The following is a 14,198-nucleotide window of genomic DNA, read 5'->3' as shown; positions in this document are numbered from 1 at the left end:
CAGCAAACTAAATGCACATAATTCAGGAAAAGATCTTGACTGGTTCAGACTCCTTGGATGTTCTGAAGGTCACAGGTGGTGGATACTGGTCTGGTTATTCTCTCTCTTTCCTTTTTTCAAAATCCCCTTTAAAAATGTTACTTAGCTTATGTAGTCTCCAGATAATATAGGAAGAAGACGCAGTAACAAATAGTGACCTAATTGGGTGAACCCAGAACACGATGCTTTTTTAGTTTTTTGTAGTCTTGGTACCCTTGCTGACCTTTATTAATGTCAGTCCTCAGAAGAGCACCAGCGTGCTGAGTCTCTTCCTGTCTGCTTCGCAGTGGCTCTCCGTTTAACTGGTCTTGTTTGGTCCTCACAGTGATAATTGTGGTAGAGTCTTACGCCCATCAGCACATGAGGGGTTTGAGGCTTAAAGATGTCCAAGGACCACAGTGAGTGTGAATGCTGGGGTTGGGGCCTGAATCCACCCACCTGATTGCAAAGCCTGTCTTACCTGCTCTGCACCAAAATGGAAGTTGAAATAATTATAATAAAAGTGCATGTTGCAGGAGGAGAGGAGGGCCAGGTACAAAAAGAGACGAGCAGATGTCTGGAGGGAATTCCCCTTTCTCAGGTGGTGGGAGGAGAGCCCCCAAGTCCCAGAGGGCTCAATTGTCTCCCACGTGCAGCTGCGCTTGGAGGAGGGGGAACAGGGACCTCATCTGCCGCTGGCTGATGGTGCAGACACAAATGCTGGTTGTCGTTTCCTCAAGAACAAACTGCTGTATGAGACATCTTGTTTCTTTGGACAGAGGCAAGGGGTTCCAGCCTCCAGGATTGCTCAGCCAGACCCAGGAGGAGGAGAGATCTGGGGAACTTGTGGAGGGGACCTGTGAACGGAGCGTTAGGAGGCGGTGCTGGCCTGGCCCTCCTGGCTCACGGAGGATCTGGGAAAGATAGGACCCGGACGATGCCTCAACCCCTTGATTTATTTAATTCTTTTCTGGTTTTTCTTGGCTTTACTCCAGGGGAATACAGAGAGAACGGTCTGGCAATACCACTTTCGGACCTGGCCGGACCACGGCGTGCCCAGTGACCCGGGGGGCGTGCTGGACTTTCTGGAGGAGGTTCACCACAAGCAGGAGAGCATTGTGGATGCGGGGCCCGTGGTGGTTCACTGCAGGTGACCGGCCCCTCCACTTCTAGGATGTCACCTGTCCCATCATCTCTCAACGCCCAGGGTGCTTGTTTGTACTTGCCCAGCCCAAGCCACAGCTCTTTAACTGTGGGAAAAATTTAATGCCTGTTTGTGGCATTAAGGGACACTTTGACCCCAAAGTATATTTCTTCTAGATCCTGTGGGACCACCAGGTACTGGAGTGGTGGGGCAGGGGGTCGTGAACACAGTCCTTATTCTTAAGGCACCCTTAGTCTGGTAATGTTTGATTGGTTTTCTCTGTTCATGCAGTTATCTTAGGATTCATCTCTTTGATTGTGATCCTGTTCTTGTTTTCCATGGAAATATGGTGTATTTTTTCCCCCGACAACATACCTGTTTGTTTCAGAATATTTGGACCGCTCCCCGTTCAGGCTTCTAGAAGCCAGGCCCATGGCCTCCGCACCAGAGTTTGTAGGTGCCAGTTCCCAAGTTTAGGCTTCATGATTATACTGGGGAAAGTTGGGTTTCCTAAATCTTTCATATGTTGGGCAAGTAGATGCGTGTGAAACATTATTTATTCAGTTCTATAAAAGCTCCCTTTTATTGAGACCTTGCTCCGTACCAGCATCTGCATTCATTGTTTTCCACCCATTACTGATATTTGATACTCACAATAGCCCATTTCACAGATGATGAAACAGAGGGTCAGAGAGGTTAAGGGATTTGCCTCAGGCACACTGTGCTGGAGAAGCTGGGCTCCAAGTGCAGGATGGACTGAGTCCAAAGCCCTGGGCTCTTTGCTAATATGTTTGCAAATATAAATAGACAATCTTATAAATACTCCCAAGAGCAGACATTGTTTCTGTTAATATTAATAGCTTGGTTTTGAGTATAAAACCCTCATGAATGACTCCATTGTCCTCGCTCTTCGTCCTTCTGCCCACAGTGCTGGAATTGGCCGGACAGGGACGTTCATTGTGATTGATATTCTTATTGACATCATCAGAGAGAAAGGTAGGTCATTTGGAGGGCAAGAAGCTACGATTCCTGTTTTCAGTTTATGCAAGGAAAGTGCTAGTGCAAACAGCCTGCAGAAGAAAATTGAACGTTAAAGTATTTTCACAAAAATCTAGGCCAGAGACTTCAACTTTCAATATGTTTGCCCAAGAACAGAAGTGATGCTGTTTGAGCTTTTGGCATAAAACACAGCCTAGGAGAGTGGTGGTCTCTGTCCATCTGCTCACTCTTTGCTGATGGTACAGGGTGGTGTTGTAACCTGTGGGGCTCCTCACCGCCGACCCCTGACCCTATAATCTTCTAGGATCGTTGGTGTTGGTCAGAAGGCCAGTGCCGTAGCCCTTGGAACAGGTTCGGTTAAAACACGAACGTGTAAATTTGCTTTATCTCTGCTCAAAGTTGTGCTTTAAACCGCTTCACCTTGTCTCTGCAGTTTCTCCTGATGCTCCGTGGTGCTTTGCTTTGTAGGTGTCGACTGTGACATCGACGTTCCCAAAACCATTCAGATGGTGCGGTCACAGAGGTCAGGGATGGTTCAGACAGAAGCACAGTACCGATTCATCTATATGGCCGTCCAGCATTACATTGAAACACTACAGCGCAGGATTGAAGAAGAGCAGGTACCAAGCCTACACAGCTGACATGTAGATTTTTGGTGTTTTTTTCTGGGGAGCTTGGCTTGGATATGCTCTCCTTCTGAGCGAGAATACAGGCTTTGCTAGATAACTGTCTTTATCTGAAAAGGAGAAACAAGTTCCCAACCAGGAAGGACCTCTCTGGAAACGATTTATTCCCTACCGCACAACTTTGATTTTTCACTATGGAGTAGCTCAGGGAGGGGCAGCAGGCCTGACAGATGGGTTTGGGATTTCCCCAGGTTCACCTGGTAGGCTTAGAACTCCAAGCCTCAAAGTTTCCAGCCTGTTCCAGTTTTGATCCAGGCCTTATTCATCCTGATTTCCATCTCTTAAATGAATGCCTCACTCTTTATAGCACATGAGGGTTGGAACCACCAGTGTGGTCAAGTTGGAAACAGAAACATTTCCATTTTTAATAAGCCATATATAATGAACAGTGTGGCACTTGAGCTTTTCCATTGGAAGCTCTTTATAACACACAAAGCTGAGTTCATGAGGACTGAGGAGACTGCTCTTTGGGGAGCTGTGCTTAGCTCACTGCCCACCCCCAACCCCAGCCCCATCACCGTGCTGCTCACTGGATAGATGTGATGTCTAAACAGTGGTATCTGTCTTCTTTACCCTGTTTATCACGTTCTGGAAAATTCAACTTCTCAAAAATGGGACCTACAACTTTATTGAAAGGCTTCTAGCCTAGCAGCGCAGCAGCCACGTTATCAAAGCATGGTTAGCCCGAGTGAGTTAGTTTAGCAGGTTCTCAGTCCATGCAGAAATACTCACTAGGTTGTTTCCTTGTACAAAAACGTCTTCAGAAACAGTGTGGATATAGGAAGGCATGGTCAAATGATTAACAAGCTCTGCTCTGGTTTTGAACTTTACCGCTTCAGGTCGTTGTCTTAATGTAAGTGCTATGAACTTAGAATAGAACTTAGAAGTGTTAATCTCTCAGTCACGTCTGACTCTTTGCAACACCATGGACTGTAGCTCGCCAGGCTCCTTGGCCCATGGAATTCTCAGGGAAGAATACTGGAGCGGGTAGCCATCTCTTCTCCAGGGGATCTTCCCGACCTAAGGATCGAACCCAGGTCTTATGCATTGCAAGCAGATTCTTTACTGTCTGAGCCACCAGGAAGCCTTTAGATGGTTACTGTAGGCTATTTCATATTCACCTTCCCAAATCACACTCCTGATTTGGGCCAGGAGTACTTACTTAAAGCATGAAGTTGCCTCAAAAGAAGGACTTCTAGTAAGTAGAGTGCAGTACCACTGGTACAAATGGTAAATTATTTGGGAATATCTTGAAGACCGTAAGGTAGTCTTGTTCAGAAAGGCTGGGGGAAAAGCTCTCTATTTCATTCAGAAGCTTTGGTTTTTCTTCTGGTTTTGGAGAATTTAGGGACTTTCCCTCCCAGCTTATCTGGCACTTCACGTATTCCCATTACTTGCCGTATATGGTCCCTCTGACCCTAAATCTGAAGTTGTAATTTGGATTTAGGAACTAGTTAAAACCAAAATGCCTTTATTGCTACCCTTTTATTGGGGATGAGAGGTAGGGGAGGTAGAATCACTTAAATATTACAGAATGTAGACTATAGAAATTGGATGTCCCCAGTAATCCCATCCCAAGAGTACCGAATAAGTGTGTGTATTCGTCCACTCAGCCAATACTTATCGGTGCCATTATGTGTCAGCACATTAGCTATTTGGTATATGAACCTTTGGATTTAAAAGAAAAATATGTAGGCTTAGATTGTATTTGTTTTTTAAAATTAGATTTTGTGGGGACTTCCCTGGTGATCCCAGTTGTTAAGACTCCATGCTCCCAACACGAGGGTTACAGCCTTGATTCCCTGGTCAGGGAACTAAGATCCCGCATGCCACAGAGTGGGGCAAAAAATAAATTTTTAAAAAATCCACTAATAAAAAGAAATAAAGTAGATTTTGTGGTATGTTGTTTCTTTCAATATATTGTTTGATTCAATGTAGGAACTTGCTACTTGATTTGGGACTAGAGTAAGAAGTACTTTAATTTAGTAGGTTTCAGTGGCAGACTTAAAAATATTACACCCACCTGATTTTTAGATTAAGCAAACGAACAAAACTCATTCAGCATAATTAATTGTGCTGAAATCCAGGTATTTCCAAAATTATTAATATGAAGCATTAAGGACCTTCGGGAGTAAAAGACTGTGCTACAGAGGAATAAATGGAAAAAAAGAAAATGACAGTCAGAGGTGGAGAGCAGGGTAAGGGAAGAAGAGACACCAAGGCAGCATTGGAAGGAGGAAATGCAAAACAGAGGTGGGAATCTAGGGGAAATGCAAATGAGCAAGACTGAGAAAATTTTCCAGTCTTTATGTACCGATCTCACACTCTGCTGTTTACTTGGAAATTGATTTCTTTTGTTAACTTCCATTTACAGTATTAAAAAGACATTTTTTAAAAATACGCAGAAACAGCATAATGGAATTCCCTTAGAATGTTCAGTAAGGTGGTGTCATACTATTGTACTGTTTCATTATTTTACAGTTTGTATTTTTGTACCTAACATTGTGTATGAAATCTGTTTTGGTGTGCACACATACATACGTACATTTCCTTTTACTTTGTGATATGAATACATCACATTCATTTGTTCTCTTGGTGAACGTTGTTGGAAATAGCACGTCACTGGACATCCTTGTCAGCTCTTCTAGGCTTATGTGCATGAGCCTCTGAAGAAGAAAATGTTTAAAGTTGTAGTACCTGCGTGCCTTTTCATCATTACCAGATACTAACTAGTGTTAGTACTATCCGTTCTGATGAATTGTGCATCAAAGTGATGGCGTAGTTTACCCCCACCAGCAGTGAACGAAAGTCACTGCTGTATGTCAATATTTGATATGGATACCCTTTCTAATATTTGCTGTGTCTTGAAAGCAGCGTTGTATAATGATGAGAACTTTATGGATTAGATTTTTGGAATTGGTGAATTTAGGAGGAAAGAGTGATAAATCATCTAACCAGGAGTCCTGCCGAATGCAGTTCATTCTGTATCTGAGATGAGATTGCATTCTACTGATTTTCTTTACCTTTTTCCCTCCAGAGTTTATCATTAGGCTGAAAATAAAGTATTAAATGTGCTAGGATTTTTTTCTGGTGTAAGGGTGGGATGGGGACGATGTGATAAAATGTATGATCCTGATAAGAGTGCTGACATCTTTTGTACCCGTGGGCCATTTCTACTTGGAGTGCATTTATTTCTGGAACTCTTTTCCCACCCGTTTACTTGAAAATCATTAAATGTGTTGCAAGTGAACTATGAAATAATTAGATGCTAATGTGGCAAAGAAAGTGTGAATTCTCTCTTAGCTCAGAAGCAGGTACATTTCATTTAATACGGTAAGTTGTTAATGCATGATTCTCTCTGCTTTTGAATTGTATGGTTCAAAAGCCCCTTTCACCCGTAGGATGAATTTACATGGAGGAGGTGAATTCCCTGGCATTTGGCCAGCATACCAGTATTCAGGGTTCAACTTATCTATCCGTCCAGCTCTGTCTCTCTCTCTCCTTTTTTCTTTACTGTGAAATGCCTTTTTAACTTATTCATTCCTTCAAAAAAGTCATAGGACTTCATATATGCAACCTTTGCTTTTCAGAAAAGCAAGAGGAAAGGACATGAATACACAAATATTAAGTATTCCCTGACGGACCAGGCAAGTGGAGATCAGAGTCCCCTGCCACCTTGTACCCCAACACCATCCTGTGCAGAGTAAGTAGAAATGAAGGAAATTCTTTTTACCTGAACATAATCCTTTAGAAAAGCTTAAAAAATGACACATCTTTGCAGCACATGCCTTTCCTTGGTGCCCATTATTGTTGCCTAACTGGTTTGTGAGTGTGGCTAGCTAAGCTAAATTGTAATTCACCTAAACTGAAGGCTGCTTGCTACACTGGCTAGGAACCTAGGGGATTATAAATATATCAAGTGCTGTTTCTCCAAGAAGAATTTTATTTTTATTTCAATGGGGTGGGGGATTGTTCCAGAGGTAGGTAACATCCCTTTTGATGAGTCAAGATTCTTTGCTACATAAAATAATGGTCTAATGGTCCCTGGTGGCTCAGGTGGTAAAGAATCTGCTACAGTGCAGGAGACCCAGGTTTGATCCCTGGGTCGAGAAGATCCTGGGGTGAAGGGAATGGCAGCTGACTCCAGTATTCTTGCCTGAAGAATCCCTTGGACAGAGGAGCCTGGCAGGCTATAGTCCGTCGGGTCACAAAGAGCTGGACTTGACTGAGTGACTAAGCACACAATGGTCCACACAGCCGTGGTCTAATTTTCCATAGTCAGCAGAAGTCCACCGTGGTTATTTAAACCAGGGGTTAGCGAACTGTAGCCCCCAGGCCAAATCTGGGCCACAGCTTGTTTCTGTACAGCTCATGGATAGCTTTTAAAGGGTTATTTAAAACACACACACACACACACACACAAAGACTAATACATGACAGAGAGACCGCATATGGCCCACAGAGACTACATAATTTTCAGTCTGGTTCTGTACAGAAAAACTTTGCCAACTCCTTTTTAAAACTAAAACATGTGATAGGAGAATATTTGTTAAATCAATGATGTAATAGTAATTATAAGTTATGATTTTTCTGTATATCCTGAAGTCACTCTCTGGTATAACATTTACTTTTTATTTTCCCCTGCAAGTCTTATGTCTGTTTGCTTCTGATGTGGATTTTTAAACCCCTGCTGGCTTTAATACTCTATATAAACGTTCTGGATAACATATATGAGGTTCATATTTACATTTGCTTTCTATTTAGCATTGAGATGAAATGATGCAGCAAAAGTACGCTTTCCGCCAAGCTCCCTCTTCCTTCTGGCTGCTTTTTTCTTTCCCAGTAGGCCGATGGGGAAAGTTGATACTTTGAATTGTGATCTGCAGTGGAACCAGCACGTCAGGGCCCCGATTTCTTGCCAGAAAGCTTTCCCCACGTGTTGGCTCAACAGAATTAGCTCTGATGACTCCCCTGTTACCAGTGGCCTCCTTGTGAGCGACAGGTTCTCTGCCTTTCCCATCATCCCCCTCATAGGGTGCAGACCCAGGAGACCCCAGCCCCTGCTGCTTGTTTCAGCTTGTTCCTTTCCGGCCAGCCCGCTGCTGCTGGTTTCCTCGTCCTCCTGGACTGTTCTGGTCACCATAGAGTCTGGACTCTGATGCTTCCTGCCCACCAGGGGCCCTAAACCACCAATCAGCTTCACGTTCACCTTTACATGACTGGCTAGGGACTAAATGGATCTAGAGTCACTGCCTGACCATTCCTGCATTTTGCCTTCATGGAGCTCTGGCCATCAGATCCCTCTCCTCACAGTGAATACCATTTTTTTCTCTGTGCACACTCCCCAGCTTCCTTCATGGTCTAACCCAGGACCTTGTTATACATGCCTCCCTTACTCCAACCTCCTGGGAAACAACTCTCCTTGTGCCAAACCCTTGAGAGCACAGGGACTCAAGGCTCTTCACAATGATTTTGATATGTGTTTCTGTCTCAAATCCCCTCCTAGAATGTCAGCTCCTGGGGGCAACAGCTATATCTGTGCCATACTCAGTCCCAGAGAATGAAGTAGATGGGTTATAACTATCACATAAGGTTAAACAGTATGTCTGTGTTTTTGTTAGTGTCTTCTTCTTTCTCTTCTTTTCAGAATGAGAGAAGATAATGCTAGAGTCTATGAAAACGTGGGCCTGATGCAGCAGCAGAAAAGCTTCAGATGAGAAGACCCACCAAGACGTCAAGCACAGAAACAGGTATTTCAGTGCAAGTGGTCTCGGGTTCATCGTTCATATCAATTCAGTTCAGTTGCTCAAGTCGTGTCCAACTCTTTGTGACCCCATGGACTACAGCATGCCAGGCTTCCCTGTCCATCACCAACTCCCGGAGCTTACTCAGACTCATGTCCATCAAGTCGATGATGCCATCCAACCATCTCATCCTCTTACCGTCCCCTTCTCCTCCTGCCTTCAATCTTTCCCAGCATTAGGGTCTGGTGAATTTGTGGCATTTCGGAGCTGGCAGATAATCCGTGACTGTTATAATGAAACGAACCTCCTTCTTTTTAGAAATCAGCCTTCTTTTTCTTTTGCCTGTATTTCTTTTTCCAAGCTGGATTCATTTAAATACTGAAATCAAATGCAAAATTAATTCTGTTAAGGGCAGGGTTAGCACTTACTGAGAAATGGTTAAAACTGGTGATGAAGAGCAGATATCATCATTCCTGCAATTTTTAGTAAAGTAGATTAACCCAGGCTGTGCTGGGAGAGGATCTCTAAGGATTTAGGAAGTATGAGGACACAGTCCTGGATGATTGGAGTTAGGATGCCTGAGTTTTCACCTTAGCGGGCCTCTGATTGCCTGCCTGTGTGACACAGGGCACTGGGCCTCCTGGGCCTCTCTGACTGGCTTGACTCCACACCTTCCAGCTCTGATGCTGGGAATTATCTCCCTTGTACATCTCCTCCCTGTCAATCATCTTTTTAGAGAGTGACCCAAGTGCGTGATGGATGTAACCCAAGAGAATTTAGAAGCTCACAGTTTTTAGTATTTCATGTTGAAGTTCTCATTTCTAATGAGTAGTATATTTAAAAGCTTTAACTCTGCTTTAAAATGGTTTACTGCCTTGCCAGACTTGTCAATGTATGCTCCTTAAAAATTCTAATTTCTTTCTTTGCTAGATGTGAACTTTCACCCTCTCCCTGAAAAGATCAAGAACAGATGCAAGAAAGGTTACATGAAGAATGAACTTGAATTTGGAAAACTTGCACTGTGGTTGGCTACCTTTTGATAAGCAAAATTTGAAACCATTTAAAGACCACTGTATTTTAACTCGATGATACCTGATTTCCAGTTACTCATGTCCTCAGATAAGAAATCATCTCTATGATGTAGACAGTGTTACGTTTTATGGAATTTTATTTTAAATTGAGGAAGCAGTTAAATTGTGTTGTATATTTTACAGATGATGGTGACTCAAATTCTAGTTATTGTCATTTTTTTTTTTATAACCTCAACAGATTGAGTTTCCTCTCCCCTCTTTGTGGGGGATGCTAGGGCACTTGTAAGAGGAAAAGTGATTTGGAAAAATTAAGTAACAACATCCTATAGAAGAGTGAACAGTTTTATTTATCATCACTTATCCAGTAGTGGATAATTCATTTTGATGGCCTCTTATTTTGGCTCAAGGATAATTAAGCCAGTGCCCCAGACTGTCTACCTTTGCATTGACATTAAAAAATCACGGAGGGGAAAGATCATGGGAACTTAGGATAAAAGGCATGCTTTCTTCTTAGCAGTTGACCAGTTACCATTCACCCTGTTGACTGAAAACATTGTGGTGGGAAAACATTTGCCATCTTTTCTTTTCATTTGAGTAATTGTCTTGTGTTTGGGGAAAAAATTGCATCTTCGGATAACCAGTTTTTGGTTATCATTTGTTGCTGACAAACCACCTCAAAACGGAGTGGCTTAAAACAATAGCTTGCTTTTCCTCAACCTTCTTCAAACTGGGCTGGGCTCAGCTGGGTGATTCCTCTCCTTGTCTTGCTGGTGTCACTCATGTGGTGGGCAGGATGGCTTGGCTTCTCTGTCTGCGTGTGGTCCTCAGGTCTCTCATTCGCCAGCAGGGTAGCTGGACCACATTCATGGCAGCTCTGAGGCCCCAGGGGTATAAAGTAGTAGTGGCCGCGCGCACTGAAGACTTCAACCCAGAACTGTCGCCGCATCATTTCTGCTGCCCCGTGTTAGTTACAGCCAGTCCCAGGCCCAGGCCCAGGCCCAGTTTGGGAAGAGGGGCCTGCATGAGGGCGTGAACTGGAGGTAAGGTTCCTTGGAGGCCCCCAGCATAACAGTCAGGACCAGTGCCATGGAAAAACAGCTAAAAACAAAAAAAAGTAGCAAAAGTAGGAGCCGCTAGTGACCTTGGAAAGCTGAAGCTGGTTATGATAACTGGTATAAGTTGGGAGTCGGGCAGAAACAGGGCCTTCAGCAAGCTTCTTGAACCACTTCTGCTGGCTCTTAGCATATTTTCTGAACCATCACTTTGGGCACCTGACCTCTTAAGGATGGGTGTGTTTGTGAGGGCAGAGCATTTGAAAGCAGAACCAGCTCACTGCCCTAGCCCCTGCAGAGAGAGGTGTTTGGCGTGCACTCCCATATGTGAGAATGCACCTCTCACATATCCCGCACCCATGCTTGCCATTGGCTGAGTGAGGAGGTGCAGTTCTCTTGAGGCCACTAATCTGACTGAATTAGCAGTAGCTCATTTTTGTTTAACTGAGCAGTAAGATTTGCTAACGTCCTACCTGAAGTGCCTTCTCCAAAGACATCCCTCTTTGCCCTGTGTGTTGAATCATCATTCAATGAGTGTATTTCAATTAAAGCGTCATTGGTGGACATGGTAAAGATAATAAAATGCCGTGGCAACTTTGCTGTTAAGTCATGGGCTCCTTCGTCGAATTCTTCTTGCTTTGTCTCCTGAATAGGAAGGACTAGATCCAGCCCTGGTAGTAGTTCCTTCCTGAGGGCTTTACCTCCTTTAAAATCCTGAGGAGATTTGTTTGAGGAGAGCCTGGCTGCCATTTTCAGAAGACAAAAATGTACATTGGAAAAAAAAAAAGTACGTTGATTTTCCCCCCTACCCCACCTCCCGTCCCGCCTAGCTATTGAACTTCAGCATTGAAGCAGTGCCTTCAGTGCTTCAGAACACAGGTCTGATCTGAAGGTAATTACCTTGTAAGAGGAATGTAAATGACTACTGTCTTCTTGTCAAACCTGTAAGGAAAGAGATTCCAGTTAAGTATTTGCAACAAGAATCTTGCGTCCTGTTATTTTTTATTACATTGTCACATTGAATGGTTCTCATTTTTGCAGTAAATTTTTGACTATGGACTTTGGGGACAAGGTCTTTCACCAGCAAACAAGGGTTTGATTGTACAATATATCTGCTGCAGTAACGTCTCTGCCTGTAGCTTAAGATCAGTTGGTTTTGCACTTGGAAACCACCGGATCTTGGCCAGCTTTGTAAAGTGACATTGATTTCATTTAGATTTCCCTCCATAAAGTCAGCAAACTATCATGTGCTATAAACTGATGCCAAGACAAGATTGTAATAGTCCCTAGGGTGCTGAGGTTTGCCATGGGTTTGGTAAAGGTGATTGTAGGTTCTTGGGTAACGTTACATGGGATGGATTCAGGTGGAGGGACTGTGAAGATGGGTGGGGGCGGGGGCCGGGGGCTCAGGTGCAGGTAGAAAAAAATACAGTGGAAATGGAAGTTCTAAAGAGGTGGTTTCTGAGGAAGTCAGAGGGCCTGGGGCCAGAGCAGTCAGTAATAGTTGAATCAGGTTACCTGGGAAGTAGGTGTGATAGCTACACGTCTACAGTCTGCTTCCAGGTTGCTGGTAGACATTAAATTTGCACAATATCCCGTAGCTGGCTAAGTATTTTAAAATTATAAGCATAAGATTTTATATTTGGGGTGAAGAAATTACCTGGCACGTGGTATTGGGGTTTTTTAAAAAGAAGCCAAATTTCAGAGTCTTAATAACTTTTTTAAAAAGGAAAAAAAAGCAAAAAGACACCTTGTATTCAGTGTGTGGCCCTCCTGAAAATTCTGGTCATCTCTCCCTTTGAAATCAGTGACTCAGTGACTTTTTAAATGTGGCTAAACAGGGATGAGAATGTACATGTATGATTTTCTTGGTGTTTGTGCATCCTTTACAAAGCCCAGTTGCTTTGGAACACCCAAGAAAGTCATCAAGATTATTTTTAGGTGTTATTAAGGGGTTATTAAGGGTTTACTGGGGTTTTTAAGAACTAATATAATGTCCTGGGTTCTTTCTAGTGCAGAGGAATGTGGAAAAAGGTATGCAGTTGTGAAGTGCTTTGTGGTAGCTTATTAATCCGCAAGGGAAACTTAGGCTGTAGACATAAGTACAAACCCAGTGCAGTTTTTGTTTTCTGTATGTTGTTGGGGGAATAAAGTTTTATATGGCAAGCACATGGCCTCCCTGATTTCAATATGCCTTTATTAGGATCTGTGTTAGCCCTTAATTTCTTTAAAATCTTTTTTCCTCTTCCTCTTGAAAAGTAAGTTCCAAAATATAGTTTATTGTATCTTCCATCCTTAAAAAGTTTGTTCCTTTTTCATTACGGGCAGTTCACACAAGGCAAAAATATTAAACAGTTGGTTTTAGTGTGTTGTATAACTTTACTGTATATCAAACTAATTTTTACAAGTTTTCATCCTAAACCTCAAATCATGTAATTAATAATTTGCCTGTTTATTTATGACCTAATTGTGATTCTTTTATTAATAAAAGCTAATGGAAAAGGATCCTTTATTAAGTTGATGACTAGACCTACAGTTAATTTTCCTGCAGTATATGAAGTATTGTACCAGAGTATTAAAAGATATGTAATATTTTATTGATAAATCTATCCTTTAAAAGGAATACGTTTTAGGATGTCATCATTTTGATGTGAATCATGTAAATGTTGATAATATGCACTGTTTATTATACATTTAGTGTTTCAAGAGATTCAGTTAATTGCCTTTTTGCCCACGTATATTACATAGTCTATTTGCAATTGTTTTTAAAAAATGACATTAAGAGAATAGTTTATGTAGAGGAACGTTAGTGGCTGTTAATTGTCTCCCCACCTGTATTTACGGGTGTTAGTTTTAACTGCTTTGCTAGTTGCAAAGCTGCATTATCAGAGTAAAAGTGTATTTGTAAACTGTATGGGAACTAAAAATTAGGAATAAAACCATTTTCTTATATTACAGTATTTGTCATTTACTTCATCAAAAATGTCCAGAAACAACATTGCAAAGCAACTATACTCCAAAAAAAAAAAAAAAAGGGTCCAGGAAAAACTGGGTTTATATGTCCCTGAACCTCTGTAGTGGCCAGATGCTGAAATTTAGCAACTCTTACCTAGAACGGAACTTGGAATACAGAATGAATGAATCAGTTCCTCAAGCACTTACTCGGTACCTACTTATTGAGTAGCTCTGGGAGACACAAAGGCAATTTTATTCGAAAGAACTTATGAGTAAGTAGCAAGTAAAAAATATGTCTGTGTAATATATACAAAAAACATATAGAACTGAATGTAAATAGTATTGAGTGGGGCTCTGAAGAAAAGATATGATAAAGGAGGCTTGCAGGAGGAGTAAATCAACGTGGCGTAGGATGTCAGCTTTCCCCTTATGAGTAGCTTTAGGGTCTCATACCTCATACCAACAGGGCCATTTGCTGCTTCTGACATCACTACACAGAAAGAAATCCTTTTTTATAAATAACAAAACAGGTATTCCTTCTGTATTATAAATCCAAGGAATGATCTGTA

The 14,198-nt window shown here is 42.3% G+C and overlaps 1 protein-coding gene across 4 annotated transcripts in view; it reads left to right on the top strand.

Moving 5' to 3' along the window:
• PTPN11 (protein tyrosine phosphatase non-receptor type 11) overlaps positions 1-13,708 on the top strand; it is a 67,799-nt gene extending 54,091 nt beyond the window's left edge. For 2 of the 4 annotated variants that reach the window (XM_040250836.1, XM_040250837.1), the window contains exons 11-16: positions 1,002-1,168; positions 2,091-2,158; positions 2,630-2,781; positions 6,438-6,550; positions 8,495-8,597; positions 9,522-13,708. In XM_040250836.1, coding sequence (XP_040106770.1) covers positions 1,002-1,168; positions 2,091-2,158; positions 2,630-2,781; positions 6,438-6,550; positions 8,495-8,564 — 570 coding nt within the window. In that variant the 3' untranslated portion in view covers positions 8,565-8,597; positions 9,522-13,708. The remainder of the gene's footprint in view (positions 1-1,001; positions 1,169-2,090; positions 2,159-2,629; positions 2,782-6,437; positions 6,551-8,494; positions 8,598-9,521) is intronic. The other 2 variants (XM_040250838.1, XM_040250839.1) reach the window with 2 other exon arrangements.
• The last annotated feature ends 490 nt before the right edge of the window (positions 13,709-14,198 follow it).

The sequence above is a fragment of the Oryx dammah genome, unplaced genomic scaffold (assembly GCF_014754425.2).
Source record: "Oryx dammah isolate SB20612 unplaced genomic scaffold, SCBI_Odam_1.1 HiC_scaffold_12, whole genome shotgun sequence".
Taxonomy (NCBI): Eukaryota; Metazoa; Chordata; class Mammalia; order Artiodactyla; family Bovidae; genus Oryx; species Oryx dammah.
The sequence above is the reverse complement of the archived record's forward strand: the minus strand, read 5'-3'. Positions and strand labels throughout refer to the sequence as shown.